Here is a 19,965-nt window from a genome sequence, read left to right as displayed (position 1 = left end):
ATTTACAGTTAAAGAATACTATCTAATTATTTTTAAATGGAATGAAAATAAGTAGCATTTATTGGATACATTTTTTAATATAATATACAGTTAATGAAATAGATAAAAATATATTATCTTTAATATAAGATAATTCTTGAAAATATGTTGATTCAGACAAATACAATGAACTTGATATTATTGCTATTTCAAAATTCAGCAAACGCAGCAGCATTATCATCGTCATTTGTCATAGTTTTTGTCTTACAACTTTTTGGAGTCGCTATTCTAATCGTAAAAATATCATATACGATTTTTGTACATTGATATGTCCAGCAAATATTTGAATAACACGATAGTAATTTTTTTGACATTTATCAAATACTAGTAATATATTAACATTTTCATCAATCATAGATATATCGAATTTCTGATGGATTATGATAGATATAAAAAAATTCAAATTAAACTCTTCGATCATATAAACTTATAGATAAACACTTCTTAAAAATTACTTTTATAACAACGCTACATTATTTTTAGTCTAGTAAGAAAAATAAATCGATAAGAGAATGTTAGTAAATAGGCTTGAAAATCAAATCGAATAAAATTTGAACTTTACCATTTAACAATACATAATATGGAACAATTATTCAAATAAATTTTATTTATGTGTAAAAGAAATATAAAAATTTTTTTAATTTATTTCATTTCGTTTAAAAAATGCAGCATGGAGTATAGTTCTCTTGGTTATCTGGTGGACTGTTTTCCTTTTATTATACATAAAAAGATTTTAAAATATCAGAAAAAAACTAGTAAATTGTCGATACTTTCTAATAAAAAAATTTATAACATTTTACATAAATCATCCTATATAACAAACAATTAAAATTGATTTTTACTGAAATTTTAGACAATTTTAGTCACGTGATTGAGAAACTCCAATGAAATTTTAACCAGTTTAACCTTAACTTTACCGCGTATTATGCATCTATAATCATGGCATCAATTGATTCAGTGTTAAAGAAAAATTAAAAATAGTTGAATATATATTATTTTACATTCGTGTTCGTTTATAATACGATAAATAATTACTAGGAATAATTGTACAAAATAATATAGCAACAGTTAGTAACAGTTAATAACAGTTTATTCAGTTTTTCATACAGGTTAAGTAGGATCAAACACGTGGTCTATCCTACAAAAATTATTTAATTTTATAACAGGTATTTACTTCATGATTTTATGTCAGGAGAAATAAATAAACAAATATTGTTTCTTTATATGTAGAATTTAGATTAAGAATATGATGCTTCATTTTATATTTTATTATTATTATATATTGTAATAGTATATGATACTTGTTAGTTTCAAAGAAGATGAAAAATAATAAAACATATTTCAACAAATTTTTCTATTACAGACAACTAAAAATATGTCGTTTCGTAGTCGTGGTGGTGGAGGAGGATTTGGTAGAGGCGGTGGAGGATTTGGTAGAGGAGGTGGAGGATTTCGTGGAGGTAGAGGCGGACGTGGGGGAGGTGGAGACAGAGGTTCAAGAGGGTAATAATTTAAACATTTATATATATAAATCGTGTGTGATTCTTTATTTCTTCTATTAACCTATATAAATATATAGATTTGATCAAGGTCCTCCTGAAATGGTAACTCCACTAGGTCATTTTACATGGACTGTTCAAGATGATCTTGTTGCTAAAGTAGATATTGAACAAGTTCCCTTTTTTAATGCACCTATATATACAGAAAATAAACAACAAATAGGAAAAATAGATGAAATATTTGGTAATATTAGAGATTATTATGTATCAATAAGATTATCAGAAAACATTAAAGCATCCAGTTTTGTGAAGGATACTCCGGTAAGACTTTTTTGTTATGTATACTAATTAATAATTTATTTTTATTAAGGTATATGTTATATTTCAGCTGTTCATAGATCCAGCAAAATTATTACCTTTGCAAAGGTTTTTACCAAAACCTCCAGGTGAAAAAAGAAAAGGTGGTGGTAGTGGACGTGGAATAAATAAAGGATCTCGTGGACGTGGTGGTAGAGGTGGTGGGGGAGGAAGAGGTTCGTTTAGTAGAGGTGGTGGTGGTAGAGGAGGATTTAGAGGATCACGTGGTGGTGGTGGCGGATTTGGACGTGATTTTAATAGAGGACGTGGTAGAGGAAAATGGTAGATTGTAAGAGATTTTGATAAAGAGGCTGAAATAAAGACAGTATAACATTGATTTTGATATAAGAAATGTATTTGAATAATGTAAAAACAAACATACAGGAGCATTTAAAACTTTAAATATAATTATTATTCACATTTGATTTTATAATGTTTAACGAATACAGTACAGAGAAAAGTATTTAATGTATATTATAATACAAGGAATATTTTCATTTGTATGTACACGTGTTAATAATCTATATAAGAAAAAAAATTTATTAAACTTCATCAAATTTGATATGTTTCCCTAATTCTTTCTCTGCTTTTTTAAGAAGTTTACTTCTTCCCCTTTGCTTGACTCTGATTTTTTTACTCAATTTTTCTTCTCTATCTTGTAATATTTTGTTCCAGTATATACGTTCGTCTTCATCTGTAATGATTCAATATAATGTTATTTCATTGTAATAATTTATAATACATGTTTAGAGTTACTTAAAAAATATTATAAGCTCACCTTTTAATATAACCATATTTTTTTCTTTATTAGATTTTTGAATAAAAAATTGAGCTGATTCTGATGTGTCACATCTAACATATACTTCATTAGCACTTTCTGACACATCTATATATTTTATATTGTTATTACCTTTCAGTTCCGCCTAAAAAATAGTGTTTTGTATAATTTAATTCAGTTTAACAGTGCTTTAAATTATTTATATATTTATGTATATGTACATGTTTCTATAGAAAAATAACTGTTATGCAATTAACATAATCATGTAAACAAATATCCAAACCTTTAAACTTCTTGAATCTGTGCACGGTTCATTCAATTCAATTTTTACTATTACTCCCGGTATAAAAGAGAGTCTTGGAGTCTTGTCTGTAGCAGATATTTTCTCTTTTTCTTCAGTATCTTCTTTATCTGATTTTGTCCTATCATAGTTATACCACTGATTTCTTGTCTTCTTCAAATGTTGCTTCAATTGTTTCATTTTACTTCTTTGTAATTCTAAATATTTATTTCTTAAATATTTCCAATGTTTTTTAGCCATTATTTGCAATCCTATATTACTTATAGAATCATCATCAATTCTACTTTTTCTTTTACGTTTTCGTTTCTTTTTTTTTTCATCCACTACAGCTTCTTCAGTATTGGTATTATTAGTCATTTCAACATTTTCTATTATTATATTTTCTTTTTTAATAGTATTTTTTGAAATTTCATTAACGCTAATATCATTTTCAGATTTTAATTTTTTAAACTTTTTCTTTGGTCTTTTGGATAGTTCATTCATTTCTTCGCTTCCTTCATTTAAATCCATTTTTTCTGATTCTTGTAAAATATTATCTTCATTGGAAAATTCATTTTCAGGTTCAATATCACACAAGTGATTATTTGTAATTTCATTTACATGTTTATTATTTTTTTTTGATTTTTTAGTTTCTGGTTCCGATACAATCATCTTATCTTTAACGTCAGTATCTGCATCAGTTATAGAAGAAGAGCTGTGCTTTCTTTTTATTACACTTTTCGAGTCATTGCAATTTTCTTCTATTTTAATAGATTCTTTTATTGCATATTGTTTATTCTCATCCAATTCACTTTCCATTTCAATATCAAACGTTTCTGGATTTGTAATTTTTACTTTTGAATTTATATCATTGGTCAAATTTGTTTCACTTTGTTTCATTTTTATCATTTTACCTTCCATTGTGACATCTTTTTCAACATCATCAAAAGTAGTAATACTTAGAAGTTCATCAGGATTTGTATGTGAAGGTAAAAGACAATCCATTTTTCTAAAAGCCTAAAAAATGAAGTATTTATATTATATTTATATTAGAACTTTGACATTATATATTTTATATTACGTACCTTAATGCATTTTTTAGCTTCTTCTGGTGTATCAAATTCCACAAAGGCAAAACCTTTTATTTTTTTATTAATCTTATAATGAGGTATGGAGACATATGCAACATTTCCATATTGAGAGAAAATTGAACTTAACCAATCATGATTTGCACCTGGTGGTAAATTTTGAACATACACTGTACAGTCTTCTGTATTTTCCTTTTGTTTGATAGGAGTTATACGACAAACTTTTAAACCATCTTCAGAAATTGATAACATTGTTGATGCTTGAAGTGCTTTAGCTATTCTGTTTATATCTGTGGTTAATTCTCGAATTTTGTTAAATCTAGTGAAGATACTAAGGTCAACATCTATAAGAAGTAATATGTCATGTACAATATCAGCTGTCATGTTTAATCAAAGAGCTTTTAAATCTTACAATTTGGTTAACGATATTAAATAAAGTAGGTTCTTACATGAATCTTCTTTAATAAGATTTCCTAAAAAACGATCTTTACTTAAATTAGCATCAGAAAAATAAAATTCCATTTGTTTAAGTATGGCTGCATGTAATGCCTTTTTCCTAAATCTTGGTTTGCTGCGTGAAATGCTTTTTATTCTATTGTTTGTTTCGACAGATGGCATTTCTATTTGCTTTTGCACTTGGGGTACTGGAATTTTTTCTGCTGCTAATTCCATATCAGAATGCTGTTCTTCCATGACCATTTTAACTATAAACAATTAATCAGACATCAAAATGGAATATTTCAAATGTTATCAATTATTATTAAACATATTTTCTTCTAAATCTACAAATTTCTTAATCTAAAATACTTGGATGTTAGCAAAATACCTTTCTTTATTTTTTCGCCTTTTATGTTGTTTCAGTATCTTAATAACACTCACCGACAATCAATTAACACTTTATATAGTTTAAATTTACTAACTCCTCTTGGTTTGAATTGCTTCACAAAACACTACAAGAAAGGTATAGAAGTAGCAAAACAGAACTGTGAGTTGTTCCAAATTCCTCATGATCGAAGCGCTATATGGTAATACGCTTGCACGATAACTGTTTTATAAAACTATATAAAAGATGGCATCATCATCTCTTAAATGTGTGACACACGTCGACAGAGAGCGTGGCAGTCGTGCTACAAGATATCTAGCAAGCCAATCAAAAAGCAGCACAGCGGTAACGCACGCTGTTGGCCTGAGTTTCAATTTAGCCAGTTAAGGCTGTTCACTACTGTTTATTCAAAGCGTTTGATTTCAGCGACAGGTATGGACAAAATATGAACTACGAAACAAGCGGGAAACGCTGTTCTCTCCGTGTGTTTATCGTATCGGTGTATAAGCTTGTTATTAAGCGGTGTATAAGGTTATTCCTTCCTACATGTTTCCAACAATTGATTTCGTGTGAGTAGTTTAGTAGACTATGAATTCACACTTTTTAGTCTCTCATATGTATATTTTTCTTTGATGATAGCGTACATCTCGCAGTAATTCATGCTAGATACGACATATCGGTACGCATTTGTTTTACGATAAATGCATAGAAAATAATAAATATAATTGACACAAGAATTAGTATATAAATCTGTGACAAAAGAATAAGAATGTGTCGAATATTTTCTTAAAAATAATTAGTAAATACTTATATTATTTTAATACAAATTAAAACATGAATTCATTTCCACATTACCTATGAAGTAGAATTCCTAGCGCTTTTTTTACGTTTCTCCTGTAAAATTACACCAGTCTATACTACTTCGACTATTACTACTACTATTACTACTACTAATAATAATAATTTAATATAATATAATATAATATAATATAATATAATATAATAATATTATATTATAATAATATAATGTAATATAATAATAATAATAATAATGTACTTAAATATTATTTATATACATCTAGATATTATTTAAAATATTTTATATTATAATAGTAAAGACACTTTTTTAATATATTTTATTTTATAATGGTAAAAAAAAATCTTCGACTGATTGTAACAAGCAATGTGGAAACAAATACATAACGATCATAGGTTAGTAAGACAAACAGAAACGATATCAAATGTTGATTGTTGACGAGAACGTTTTTAAAACGCGCTTCTCGCATCGGACCAGCGATGACAGTCGATTCGCACGGAGAAAATGTCCACCGTCTCGTCCTTGTCCGAACTATAGACCCACTGGTCGCGATGAATGAAGGGCGGCGGCACTAGGCTAGGATAGCGTTGTAGGCTGTCAAGTAAAATACCGCTCGCTGCATTCCCGCAAATTAATGGGAGAACTTTGCTTTCTTGTGCTTTCTTTAAAGGATCCCGTGAGAAATGGAGAAGTAATTGTGATATGTAAATCTTAACGTGTATTTGATTGGATGAGTTACAATTGTTTGTGTGTCTCGTGTATGATGTGTAGTTAGCTGTACTGGTTGCTTCTGAAGGAGACTTGAGAGTTTAGACGTTGTGAGTCTGAAAGATGTGACTTGACTCCTTAGATGTTGTGAGTCTGAAAGATGTAATTTGACTGCCTTTTTGCCTATTTTAAACTATCCACGTAAACTTAAATGAGATTGGTAAAGGGCGTTGTTTGACCTATCGAAAGGGAAAGAATAAATGCCCATTGGTTGTGGTTAGTTCATTAGAATGTTTAAACATTTCATGTGTGCCCCTTTGTTCTAGTGCTTTTGAAGATTATAGGGTGTCAATGGATATTTCAAGGCTAGGTGCAGACAGCCCTTAACTTATCGAGTCTAGGCTTCTACTTTTACTGTTTATTTATTGGCCGGATCAACACATTATCGAAATCCAGATACTTTACTAAGAATGCCTAAGCCCAGACAAAGGTGGCCATGTGTTTTTTATCTATGCGTTTTGTTTAGCTAATAGTCGATAAGTTCCCAAGGATAACTGTTTCCAATGGTGTTATATGATCCTTAAGAGAAAGTACCATGAACAATGGAGAGACGCATGGGTACATCACAGCGAACAAAAAGAAAAGAAAGTTTCGTACTTTCCTTTATAATTATGTCGTTTATATTAGGCGTATTTATCGATGCGGTTATGTGTCGAAATTATGAAGGACACGATTTGTTGAAAGTTCGCGCATCAAGCTACCACGTAAAATGATACATTTTTCCTTCTTTTGTTAACATAAATTTTGTTATCATATGTGCAACGATGTATACAATATAAGTATATTCTTCTGTTTCTTCTTATTACTGTTTTTATTACTATATTATTATATTACATATCATTATTATAGTAATAGTAGTAGTAATAGTAATAATGTCAAGTGAACTATAGAGGAAACCATAACAAAATAGCACTGGGAGAAATATCTCGTAGATAACGTGGAAATGAACTCGTGTTTTGATCTTTATTACAAATAATATATGTATTATTAATAATATGTATTAATAATATATATATATTATTTATCATCGAACAAAATTATACTGCTGCTGTATCCTATCACGTTAGCCATCATGGAGGAAATAAAAGTACAAGATTGAATAGTAACACATTATTCAAATAAGGAAAAAAGAATAAATTAATTCATTATTTTCGTTTATTTCGAACAAAAAAAAAACGCCGGAATCATTATTTTGCATATAACCTAAGATTCCTGAATTACGAATCTAGATGCTTGCCAATATGCTACACATTATTTATAGAATCTCTATCTCAACTAAAAGAAATAACAAATTTTTTAAAAATTTAATAATATTTTAGAAACTCAGATCCCTTAATATAAATGATTAGATACGTATTTATCTTTATCATAGAATCATCTTGCCAAAGCTCATTAAAATGATGGAGTGAGTTTTCGTAGCTTTTTCGTGTGAGCATCGTGAAATCTATATCTTTGCGTTTGGAAATGTTGAAAAAATCTGAGTATCAGCTATTTACGCACACAACCAAGCAAGCAATCGCTACATCACGGACATAAAATATACACCATTCAAGCGTGTATATAAAAATCAATAGTGGGGGACGAGTTTCATCTCTTTTGCTCAAAATTTCGAGGAGCGCCACAGTAGTAAATTTTTTCTTCGCGAAAAATATCGAAAACAGCATTACGTCATCCCTGAAAATAGACGTAATTCTCGACCAATGTGATGAACAAGGTCTCATTTTAAAAACAAAGGTTTAATCTATGGCGCTATTCTGGCGGAGTTTCAGAAAAGCTTTTTATTTGTGCATAAACTATTCTCGAAAAAATACCATTTTTTAATACGATTTTTTCAAAGAAAATAAAACTTTTTCTAAACTTCAGCAGAACAGTGCCGTAGATTAAATCTTCGTCTTTAAAATAAGACCATGTTTATTAAAATCGGTCAAGAATTACGCCTGTTTGCATTGATGACGTAATCCATTAAAAAACCTGAGGTAGTAAACAGTCTCAAGGATTAAGAATTTTTCATTTTTGATAAAAATAATTTAATATGAGTTATGAAGTATATTAATGTTACGGATATTTAAAAATTACATTTACATAGAATATAGATTTATTCATAATATAGACGAGTTACGAAGTAATGTATTATATATAAGAAATAAATCTTACGGTTCTATTGATTTAATCGACCGTTTTGAATACACACTGACTTAAATATTTATATGGAAGACCGTAAAACTTCATGATAGAGATGATTTTGATTTTTTCTTTTCTTTTTTTCGATCAGATGAAATGTAAAACGGTTTTTTCCTATTTTTCAATTATATAACTAGATTTTATAGTACTATCGATTTTTCATGGTTTTTTTCTAAAAGATATTGAATGTGATTGAGATTTTATTTGATTATAAAAGAAAAATAATATTGCAGTAGAGTTATCTTTAGATCGTGGATTTTTCCACGACTATTTCCAGATGATGTGATAGAAGTAATATAATATTCGATAGGATGCAAAAAAATTTGTATTGTATTCTTCTTATCAATTAAGTAATCAACTTTCACTTTTTTTCGCCTACCAAGAACTAAATAAGAATTGTTCATACTGAATTTTATAATGAATAGAATACTTCTTTTCTACTTTTTGATTAAATAAATAGATTTTGCTGTATATTATCAATTTTTTTGACTTTCCTTCAAAAGCTATTGAACGCGATTGAATTTTGCTTTGATTTTAAAAGAATAATTCTATACAAATAGAATCCTCGTTAGATTGTGGATTTCTTTATAAGTACTTTTACGTGGTGAGATTGAAATAATCGATATAACATTCGATCGCATGTAAAAGGTTTTTATTGAAAACCATTTTATTGTCTAAACTTTTATATACATTCAGGTATTATGGATCACTTAAAAATTGTTTTAATTAAATTGTTATTTGATTGTTATTCAGGTGCAATTAATTATAATATATTATAGAATGTAATCTCATTTTTATATCAAAGCATTCTTTTAATCAATTTTTAGATATCTGAAGATACTATCGACCAATTAAGAATTGTTTCAATTAAATTTTTGTTTAATTTTTTTCTGAGTGTGATTAAATACAATAAATATTATCTATATTCTGTAGAATGTAATTAATCTTTGTATGAGGGGATTCTGTTAATCAACTTTTAGATATTTGATGATATTACGGACCAATTAAGAATTGTTTAAATTGAATTTTTTATTACACTTCGTTATATAATTAATAATGAATATATATATGTACAGTTATATTGCTATCGTTAGAATATAATATGTAGTTTAAACAATTCCGATATCTAGCTGTTTTTTTTTTCTTAAAACTCAATTTTAATTTTAAATTTTAATTCCTAATTCAATTTATATTATCTTTATTTTATAAACTTATAATTTTCTTATGACACATTGATTATATATTGTAATAACAAAAGACATTTTTTTTAACAACTTTAATATAATCTCTCAAGTGGGAAAGGCTCTTGAGAGGAGGGAACCTTTAGTATGGGCTTTTGTCCGTGTCTTTTTTTTCAGTAAGGAAAAATCGAGCTTGATTTTGGTACTTTGATTTTGCTCAGGTAAAGCGATCTTCGAAGTGTTCACTTTTGTTTTTAGTTCAATCATTTTCCGGATTTCTTCTCTTCTCTTCTTCTCCAAGTTAGATCATCGAGGGATCTATTCATCATTGCGGGACCGTTTCATCATCGAGGAATCATTTCATCATCGAGGGATTTAGATTTTTACGCGAGTATTTAAAGAATCTTTTTACATAAAGTATAGAAAGACTTTTATTCGCATAAGGTAGAAGTACGCGTTGGCTGTTCATGGATATTTTTGAGTATGATTAAGTTTAAGTTGTTATGTCCGAAATTCAGAAAACACGAACAAATTATATATGTTTATTTTATTTTCAAGTGTATTCTTACTCAATACAAATTACAATTGCCATTTTCTTCGTTTTGTGATTTTAAAAATCCCTAATTTAATGACTCTAATATAACTTGATTTTATAGAAAAGAAAAGAAATAAAAGAGAAAAAAATATATATATATATATTATTTATGAAAGATAAATTTGAAAAAGATAATTTTTAATTTAATTTAATTTAACATTAACCCTTAACGAACGAATGCCGCTATACTCGCGATATTATAAATATTCTAAAAAAATCGAATGCTGCCATACAGGCGGCATGACGTGATATTTTAGGAAATCTATTAGGTTAGGCCTTAATATACCTTCAATAAAGTTCGTTATCGTCATTTTCGAACGAGCCCTATCTGTTAGAAGAAGAGACGGAGTCTTACGTGCTATTTTTTCTATCTAGAATTTAAGCCTTATATGGCAAAGAAAAGGAGTATTGAAGAATCAAGTATCAGTAGGAACCTGAAATTTTCTAGTAGCGAAGATGAATTTTATATGTTTGAAAAAGAAAATTGGAGAAATTCAGTAGATGAAGATGAAAGTGATAATTACGATAGTTCTGATAGTGACTTACGGATAGTGACTTTACTGTTGTGCCTATTACGGATAGTGATATTGATGATGAACTCAGCCAAAACGAAAATATAAACAGTGATAGTGACGACTCAAGAGAATGGGAAAATATTACTAAACGAGATGATATTTTTCAGCAAATAAAATTTACAGTATCTCCAAAAGTAACAGGGCCACAAATTTCTCCTAATATTGTTGAGTCTATTGATTCATTCAAGTTGTACTTTACAGAGGAATTAGTAAATATAATAAAAGAAACTAATAATTATGTAAATAGCAAAATAAGTGAGAAAAAGATTGACTAACCGATCATTGGAATAATTGGAAAAATGTAGAAAAGAAAGAATTTTGGACTTTTCTTTCTGTAATTTTCAATATGGGCACAATACCTTTAGAAAATAAATTTGAATATTGGACAACAAACAATATTAGCAGAGTTCCATTTTATTCAGATACATTCACAAGAGATCGTTTTAATCAAATATTCTGGATGTTGCACTTGAAGAAAATCCCGCCCGGGCATCCATCTTTGAAGACGCGAATTCAAAGAGCTAGTCATTTTTTGGAATACATAGATTCTAAGTTTTCACAGCACTTTATAACAGAATAATGTATTTCGGTAGATGAAACAGTAGTTCAGTTTAAGGGCAAAATTGGTTTTATTACATATAATCCCATCAAATCAACTAAATGGGGTATAAGAATTTATGTTTTAATCGATTCAAAATCTGGATATGTTTATTTTATTTTGCCGTACTACGGTTCGATAACAACGGAAAATCTTCCAAATCCGGAACTTCCAATAACTACCAGAATAGTATTATATTTGTATCAAAAATTGTTAGAAAAAATTTTATCAGTTGAAGGATATCATATGTTTACAGACCGCTATTTCACAAGTTTATCTTTAGCTACCGAATTACTAAAACTGAAATGTCATCTTACGGGCATGATAAAACCAAATTGAAAAGGATTACCTCAAGGAATTAAAAAACCGAAATTTACTATAAAAAATAGAATTGCTCTGAGAAAACGTAAGACATTAATGTTAGCATGAAAAGACAAGAAGGTTATCACCTTGCTGAGTACTCGGGATACAGCAAAAAATACCTAAATAAATATAAAAATGCATGATGGTGAAACAGTATCGACTGACAAGCCAGATATTGCAACAAATTACAATAAATCTATGGAAGGAGTTGACCGTGCAGGCCATTATGTAGCGTCATATTGTTTTCTAAGAAAATTTTTAAAATGGTGGAGAAAGATGTTTTTTTGGGGATTAGAAATTTGCTACGTCAATTCATACATAATATACCGATAAGAAAGACAACGGATGAATTTGGAACCAGTCTCGCATTTGAAATTTAGAAAAATATTGATAGAACAATTAAGAGATGACTTTAGAACACCAGCGCACTTTTTCTCGCTCTGGAAATAAAGCACTTAATTTCTTAAAAATCTACTGGTCATTGTTCTAGAAAAATGCGCTCGTTCGTTAAGGTTTAAAAGAGGAAACGAAAATGAAAAATTCTCGATTCTAATCTAAATAAATATTTATTTCCTGTAACACGTGACAAAGGGAGAATTTGACACATATGCCAATATGCTTGTTTTAGCTTCGTATCACCTTTTTTCAGTGGACAATTGCCATATCATATACATTTTGTAGCTGTGATTTTAATATAGAACTTGATTTTATAAGAATAAAATTATGAATTTAATTGAACTGTAGAAAGGAAAGAAGTGAAAATTTTCTCTTCTCGACTTTAATAATAAAAATGTATAAAATATAAAATAATCTTATTCAGTGATAAAATGGTATCAGAGATAGAATGTTAAATCTCAGTTTCTTAAATCTACCTTTATATTCATCACTGTAAGAGTATTTTGGGTGGCAACGTGGTAAAATTAAAATATAATTAAGAGCCATTCTCGAAAGGTTTTGGTGAACCTTCGAAAATCACTCAACAGCCTATAATTTGGCTCTTGAGTCACAGTGGGAGCTTCTGTGGCATATTTTCTTCTTTTTTCGTGCCCTAAACACTGCTGCAGATCATTCGATAACAATGTTTAATGGCAAAGAATTAGAACCTTTCTTGATTCTAAAATGTGCAAGGAAATTAACAATCAAATAAAACCCTAAAGCAACTCTGAAAAGAAAAAATCGCAGCTCTTTGCATAGAAAATGATAACTACTTTTTGATCGAGAGATATCTTTTTGCTGAAAGATCGATAAAGCATATGGAAAGAAACGTATATTAAATAGTATATTAATTCCTGAAAATTTTCAGCTTAAACTTGATTATTTTAGTCCTAGGGCCTGATCAGTCTTCGATGTTATTGCATAATGAGCATTCTAATCCAAGATGATGAAGAACCTTAATCGAACTTGAAGAACCTAATCGGCTCTTAAGGATGTAAAATAAATGAAATTATAAATTGTCTAAGCCTACTCGCATAGAAAAAGTGAATTTAGATGTTCACTTATCCGAATGCGAAACAAAACTGTTTCAATAAACATCAAAGTCAATTGAACACGCATTGTTATATTAAATGTAGTTAATGACTCGGAAATAAAAATTTAACTGTATTGAAATATTAAATTTAAATTATTTTATATTTAATACGTATTAGGAGCTATTTAATATTTAAGTGAATGTATTATTATTTAAATATTACTTTTTTGTATTCTGTGTACATTATACATCGTTTAAATAATTATAAAATAATTGAAAGTATTAATTATTTAATCTTAGATATTTGGAAAGAGAACTTCGATGTTTGCTCGTTGAAATGGAAAAGAGAATTGGATCGATAAATGTTAAAGTCAATTAAACGTGCGATTTTACTGATATTAAATGGCGCAAATAACCGGAGATCAAAATTTAAATATTAAATGGATATTATCTTTTATTTAACGCGTGTTACAAGCTATATAATGATAAAACAAATGTACTACTATTTAAATATTAATTTATTATACTCTGTGTAAAGTAACCGAAAGTATTAATTGTTTAATCTGAGATGCTTGGAAAAAGAGAGCTCGATATTCATTTGTTGAACTAGAACTGGATCGATAAATATTAAAGTCAGTCAAACGTTTGTTTTTGGTTGATATTAAATGTACTTAGCGACTAAAATTTAATCGTTTTGAAATATTAAATTGAAATTATCTTATATTTAAGTCGTATTATGATCTATATGAATATAATATTGTTTAAATATCGGTTTATTGTACTCCGTCTACATTATACATAGTTTAAATAATTATAAAATCGTTCCAAAATTACATATTATTCTTGAAAGCTATTAGCATGAACGATTGAACACATATTTGCTTATTTTTCCCATAGAATCATCTGTTGAAAGCCGATTAAAATCCTTGAATGAGTTATTTATTATGAGCATAGTGAAATGTGTTTCCTTAGATCTAGAATGAATCAGAAAATCTGAGCATCGGTTTATGTACATAAACAAGGAAACAATTGTTTCCTTTATGGAAATAAAACAAACACTACTCATGCGTTTATATGAAAATCAGTAGCAGGGGTAAAAGATTCTTCTCTTTTACCGCAGAATTCAATTGGCATCACTATACAAAACTTTTTTATTACGAAAAATGTCGAAAACATTTACGCGAATAGCGAATCCAGGCATAATTCGTGAATGATTTTGATAAACAAGATCTTATTTTAAAGATGAAGATTTAAGGCAGAAAATTACATTAGGAGGTTGATTTTTAAGTTTTCTTTATGAATTTTTTCAAGGCGGATAAAATAATTAGAATTTGTTGAAATTTTGGCATAATTTTATTTACATTCTGAAACTATATCTCGAATTTTTTTTAAGTCGTTTCCGACGGAAATGTCCAACTTATAATCTGCCGTCCATCGCAGTTTGTTGCCGAAGTTGGTTATTTGCATACATTGTGAAGATCATAATTTCGATTTGAAAGCAAAATGGTTTATTTCCTACATTACTAACATACTTTCTAAGAATATAAACTAAATTGCAATTGAAAATGTTGAAAATTGAATATTTTAAAGTTATTTGAAAAAAATGTTTCAATTTTCACCATTTTTTTCCAATTGTTTTGCAATAAAAAACACACTTTGATATTATCTAGAAATGATCATCTAGTTCATATTCTTGATAATTAAATAAAAAAACATCTCACTTTTTTTTTATAACGATTGGTCAATAACTTTTTGAGCTAGATTATACGCAAGCCGAAAAAATGTCGTTTCGAGAAAAACGCGTTTGAAAATAAAATTATTGAAAATTAGAAATTAGAAACAGTAATCAATTATATAAATTGTTTACCGGTTAATCGGCTATTCTAGCACCATATAATAAATCTTCTTCTTCATAAACATCATTTAAAGTTTGCATCTCCTCTTTTCTTGCTTTCCGACCTTTCTTAGTCTTCAAAGAACTGCGTTTATTTTGTCGGTTCATGTGCTGGTCATCCATGATGTGCATCCATGTAATGCGTAATTGAAGTTCCTCGGGTAAACTACAATTTTCAATTTATTCATGATCATTAGAAGTGCTGCATTTCCTTCGTCGAATAAGCCAACAACTAAAAATGATTATTTTCAGCCCAGAATGCAAATGTTTTGGAACCAAGCGCCAAACTGTTGAATTAAAACTTTTGGTTGTACTCAAACTTCATTGAAACGATCGGATTGAAACAAGGGATTCACAGTCATAATTTTACTGGTAGTACCATCAAGTTTTTTTTGCACTAGTACTTTCATTTTTGTCGACACTTTCTTTGTTGGTATATCGATTTCCATGGAATGATTTCTTACGTATCGATCACTGGTTCACTTTTTGAATAGGAAGACATTTTCCTCTTGTAATTTTTAACACATGTGTGGAAAGCCAAAGCTAAATCAATGCTCTACTGCAATACAGTCGAAATAATGTCGACACTTCTAGTTCTCTCTATATAAGCCTTTATAAAGAAAAACATCTATTGAGATGTTCCTCCTCTCCTAATATCCCGTAGTACAGTGGTATTGAGCCAGGTAAATAAATAAAGGACTACCTGTGTGATCGCTCCATTCTACCTACTGCGTATTCGAGCGTTGATTTGACGGACATTCCTTTTTGCACTCATAGCATCGGAACAAATTCGAATTTTTTTTGAAACTTTGAAACTCCAATAGTTATACTAACAATTTATGTAAAAAATAAAAATTGATTTTTTACACTGAAAAATGTGATTTTCCTCCTTAAGCGAGGACATGATTTCTTCGAATCTTTGAAAAAGCTTTATTTTTATATATAAATTATTTTTGAAAAGACACTATAATTTGACATGATTTTTTTCGAAGAAAAAAAAGTTTTTTCAAATGGTCGGAAAAGCTATGTGCTTATTGTTGGCGTAAACCATTAGAAAACCAGGAGCGATAAACAGTCTTAAATAGGTATTAAATAAAAAAGGTATTAAATAAAAAAGGTTTTAAAAATAAAAAACATTTAATTATTAATCGTTATTAGTAATTATTTAGTTGTAAGTAGTTATTAATGATTTTATTTACTTATAAGATAATTAATTTAAAGATAAGAAATTAGTTATAAGTAGTTATTAAATTTTTGTTTAAGTATAAGTTTCCATTTTCGGGTATCTCAATTTCGTGAAACAGATAATTATATTAATAAAATCATGATGAAATCAATGCAATTAGAGTTTTTATTTAGAATTTTAGAAATAAATTGATTTTATAATTTTATTTACGTATATTTTCGTACGGAAGACATATACAGCATTGATCCTGATCAGTCAATACTGTATCATTAACAGTACAAGCAATTGTACAAGCAAAGAAAAAGTAAATAAGAAAGCTGTGAGAGAATGATGAACGTATGGTCGAAAAACTAAATCGTGGGTACATTGCGGCAAATTGACGCCAATTAGGAAAAATTACTAAACGATCAAAAAGCCGTATTATGAGAACAGTTTAATTGTAAGTTCACACGACACACATTTTGATTGTATCAATAATTTTGTCAAATAAAATTTTGAATAGAATTTTATTCAATGATTTTTATATGGAACTATTCTTTTATTTTTCCATATGAATTATATTCTTTTTTGTATAATTTTCTTTTACACGTATTTTTTAGGAACCAATTACTGTGTGAATGAAGAATTAGTAATCAATAGTATGTAATAATGTGGTTAAAATAAGAAAATATAATAGGAATGGAGTTCTTCGAAGTAAGAAAGCTTTCAGACAGTACAAGTGCTGTCATCTAATTGTGAATACCGCAACTAAATTATTAAAAAATTGCATATTTTAGTAATTATTACCTATCACCATCTCGTTTATTGACTGTTCGCGGAATTTATTGTATATAATTTATTATACATAAAAAATATAAGTTAAAATAATTATATATATAAAATTCCAAAATAATATCTAATTTGTTCTTCATTTAAAAATTACTTCATCTTCGGAACAAAACATTTACGAAATATTTCAAAAATAAACTATAGTTTAAATTGAATGTAGTATGATGTCTATTTGAAACAAAATATTAATCTTGCTTTAAACAATTTTTGCGATTAATTGTCTAAATAAATTAGCAATCATAATTTTTAAAGCCATCTAAAATTACAATAATATATAGAAAAGAATATAGCAATATATCAAAAAAAAGTAGACAAAATCTGTAAGTAGAGACAACATTTTTTAAATGTTAATAATAAGACATGTGTTATTCTAATTTTTTTATTACAAATACTTATGATTTGAAATTTCAATTATTATCTATATCTTAACTATAAATTTAATTTTATATAACGTTGATTTTCTGGATATTATGAGGCATAAGATTAGCTTTCTTTGCATTCAATGGCAAGAACAGTTTATCCTTATTAATGATATAACATAGAATTACACATGAAAATGTTACTACAACATTACTTACTAGAATCTTAAGTTCATAAAATTTTTAAATGAATGCAATAGTAACAAAATTAAATACTATTACATATAGTATTTAATTATATATACATTTACATATCTATTACATATCTATTAGATATCATTTATATTTTTTTACTATAAGGGCTGTATTTATACATTATGTATTACATACATTATATATTTATTATATATACATTAAAATTTTTTTACTATAAGGACTGTATTTGTATAGATGATCTAATAAATTATTCTAAAAAAAGTTTTCTGACAATTTGTAAGATTAAGTGACTGTAGGTTTTCTTATATGCCTTTACATACTGCAAGAATAATTTTAGAGATGATTTCCAGTTGGCATGCTTATAATAGTATTCCTTTAGTCGGGTTCTGTGTACTCCAAAACGATGTCTAATAAGATAATGGACTAAAAATGGACTACAAGTCCATTTTTTTTCTCCCATTCAAGAATAAAGTTCAAGAATAAAGTTGTTCAACTATAACTAATTCTTCTAAATAAAGTGTTAAAGAAACGATAATATGCATGTGCGCAATATGTATAACGTTGTCCTCCAGTCGTGCCCGCAACACGTACGCCTCGTGAATCTTTGATAGTTCTGTGCTATAGGCGGTCAATACGGTAGGTAACTGTAACACCAACGTGGCATGACGTTCGTTACTTCGTGAATATCGTTACGGACACGTGGTGCAAGCTCCGTATACTTCGCGCCATCCCTTCCACTTTTCGAATGCGCTTGTCAACTTCGCGCAATAGAAACGTTCCTTCGTTTCGTTCGGATTTACGATTTATCAGCGTACGGAAAATTAGCAACTTTCGTATGTTAATATCGAATCTTGTGTAAACGTGAAATCAATCGATCGAGTAATAATATATCACAAGAAAATTATGTTGAAACGTGCCGAACACGAGCGAAACGAACTTTTTCGCTTTTTAAAGAAACAGCTATTTACGTTATAACGAGTTTTTATAATCAGTGATGATAGTGCGCGTATTTGTGTTCCTTGCGTTTCATTTTCCATTGATCGTTCTTTTAAATAAATCAATTATATCAAAACAAAATATGTAATACATATAATCTGTGTAATAAGTGTATTATGAAATCGATACAAATGTAATCGATAGAAAATAATGAACGATTATTTCTTTTGTGTTACGTTTCAGACGATGGTTATGTGATTGCGTTAAAACTACACTTTTTCGTATTACATATTATGATGGAGCTAACAACACGAAGGTTTTGTGCTTAAGATATCGCAATTTATTATGGTTCTCAGTGTTGGTTGTATGAAAGAACACTTTCTGCGTCATTGAATAATTTACATATTGCGGTAGCCAGGAAATAGAGTAATAAAAAATCATTTTGAAGGTAGAGTTTTTTTGGTAAGTGGTTTTCATTTTTCGAATGACTGAAACCATTTTATTTCATTGGGGTTCAATTATCTTTTACGATTTCAAGTAAACATTCTATAAGATCGTTCTCTACATATACATACATAAGGAACATACAGTTAATGCTTTACCGTCTACTATAAACCACACGTCTACTATACTATAAACAGAAACTGGAGATAGGTCGAACGATTGAGTTCCGTGGTAAACATCTAAGAAGAATGGTACGAGAAAACCCAATTTAAAATGACACCGATTCAATTATTTCAATCTGACTGATAATTAATTGTACGAAATGTTTTTAATCTATTTACTTCTTACGTATAGGGATATTTAAAAGTATACTTTTTCTCAGATATGGTATGATCGTACAATTACGTATAGTTCTTATCGTTTTCTCGTTCATATGCATATTTCGTGTTTAAAATGTTTTTAGAATGAAAACAAAGTAGAAGAGAATTTGCGATTTGGAGAATCGGAACGATTAAAGTAATTTTACGAACGTATGGTATAAATTGACCAAAAGTAAAGAGAACGAGGAAGCGATAGAGAGGGAGAGGAAAATAGGAGACGTTTGAACCGATAAATCGTCCGAAATGTGACGTCGGTGGGCAGTCGGCGATAGTTTCTAGCATCGGCATTGTTACCGCTTTACCGGCGTTACG

At 28.6% G+C, this 19,965-nt stretch overlaps 4 protein-coding genes across 5 annotated transcripts in view; 3 read left to right on the top strand and 1 right to left on the bottom strand.

The window, feature by feature from the left end:
• The first annotated feature begins 58 nt into the window (after positions 1-58).
• On the top strand, positions 59-2,232 carry LOC124433062 (H/ACA ribonucleoprotein complex subunit 1). Its single transcript, XM_046982603.1, has 4 exons — positions 59-1,205; positions 1,403-1,542; positions 1,619-1,859; positions 1,927-2,232. The coding sequence occupies exons 2-4, from the start codon at positions 1,415-1,417 to the stop codon at positions 2,179-2,181; spliced, it is 624 nt and encodes a 207-aa protein (XP_046838559.1). The 5' UTR covers positions 59-1,205; positions 1,403-1,414; the 3' UTR covers positions 2,182-2,232.
• Positions 2,233-2,284: 52 nt separating this feature from the next.
• LOC124433060 (la-related protein 7) lies at positions 2,285-5,076 on the bottom strand. 2 transcript variants are annotated; one of them, XM_046982601.1, is made up of 6 exons: positions 4,921-5,076; positions 4,491-4,745; positions 4,039-4,385; positions 2,957-3,970; positions 2,674-2,818; positions 2,285-2,589 (listed from the first exon to the last, which is right to left on the bottom strand). In XM_046982601.1, the coding sequence occupies exons 2-6, from the start codon at positions 4,738-4,740 to the stop codon at positions 2,438-2,440; spliced, it is 1,908 nt and encodes a 635-aa protein (XP_046838557.1). In that variant the 5' UTR covers positions 4,741-4,745; positions 4,921-5,076; the 3' UTR covers positions 2,285-2,437. The 2 variants fall into 2 exon arrangements, with proteins under 2 accessions (XP_046838557.1, XP_046838555.1); XM_046982599.1 differs by having other exon boundaries at positions 4,868-5,073.
• Positions 5,077-10,795: 5,719 nt separating this feature from the next.
• Positions 10,796-11,918, top strand: LOC124422121 (piggyBac transposable element-derived protein 4-like). The gene is made up of 4 exons (XM_046958149.1): positions 10,796-10,875; positions 10,959-11,236; positions 11,347-11,505; positions 11,575-11,918. The coding sequence occupies exons 1-4, from the start codon at positions 10,796-10,798 to the stop codon at positions 11,916-11,918; spliced, it is 861 nt and encodes a 286-aa protein (XP_046814105.1).
• Positions 11,919-17,689: 5,771 nt separating this feature from the next.
• Positions 17,690-19,965, top strand: part of LOC124422302 (mucin-5AC-like) — a 244,176-nt gene continuing 241,900 nt past the window's right edge. The window contains exon 1 of the mRNA XM_046958577.1: positions 17,690-18,529. The gene's annotated coding sequence lies outside the window, so the exon portion shown is untranslated. The remainder of the gene's footprint in view (positions 18,530-19,965) is intronic.

The sequence above is a fragment of the Vespa crabro genome, chromosome 2 (genome assembly GCF_910589235.1).
Source record: "Vespa crabro chromosome 2, iyVesCrab1.2, whole genome shotgun sequence".
Lineage (NCBI taxonomy): Eukaryota > Metazoa > Arthropoda > Insecta > Hymenoptera > Vespidae > Vespa > Vespa crabro.
The sequence above is the reverse complement of the archived record's forward strand: the minus strand, read 5'-3'. Positions and strand labels throughout refer to the sequence as shown.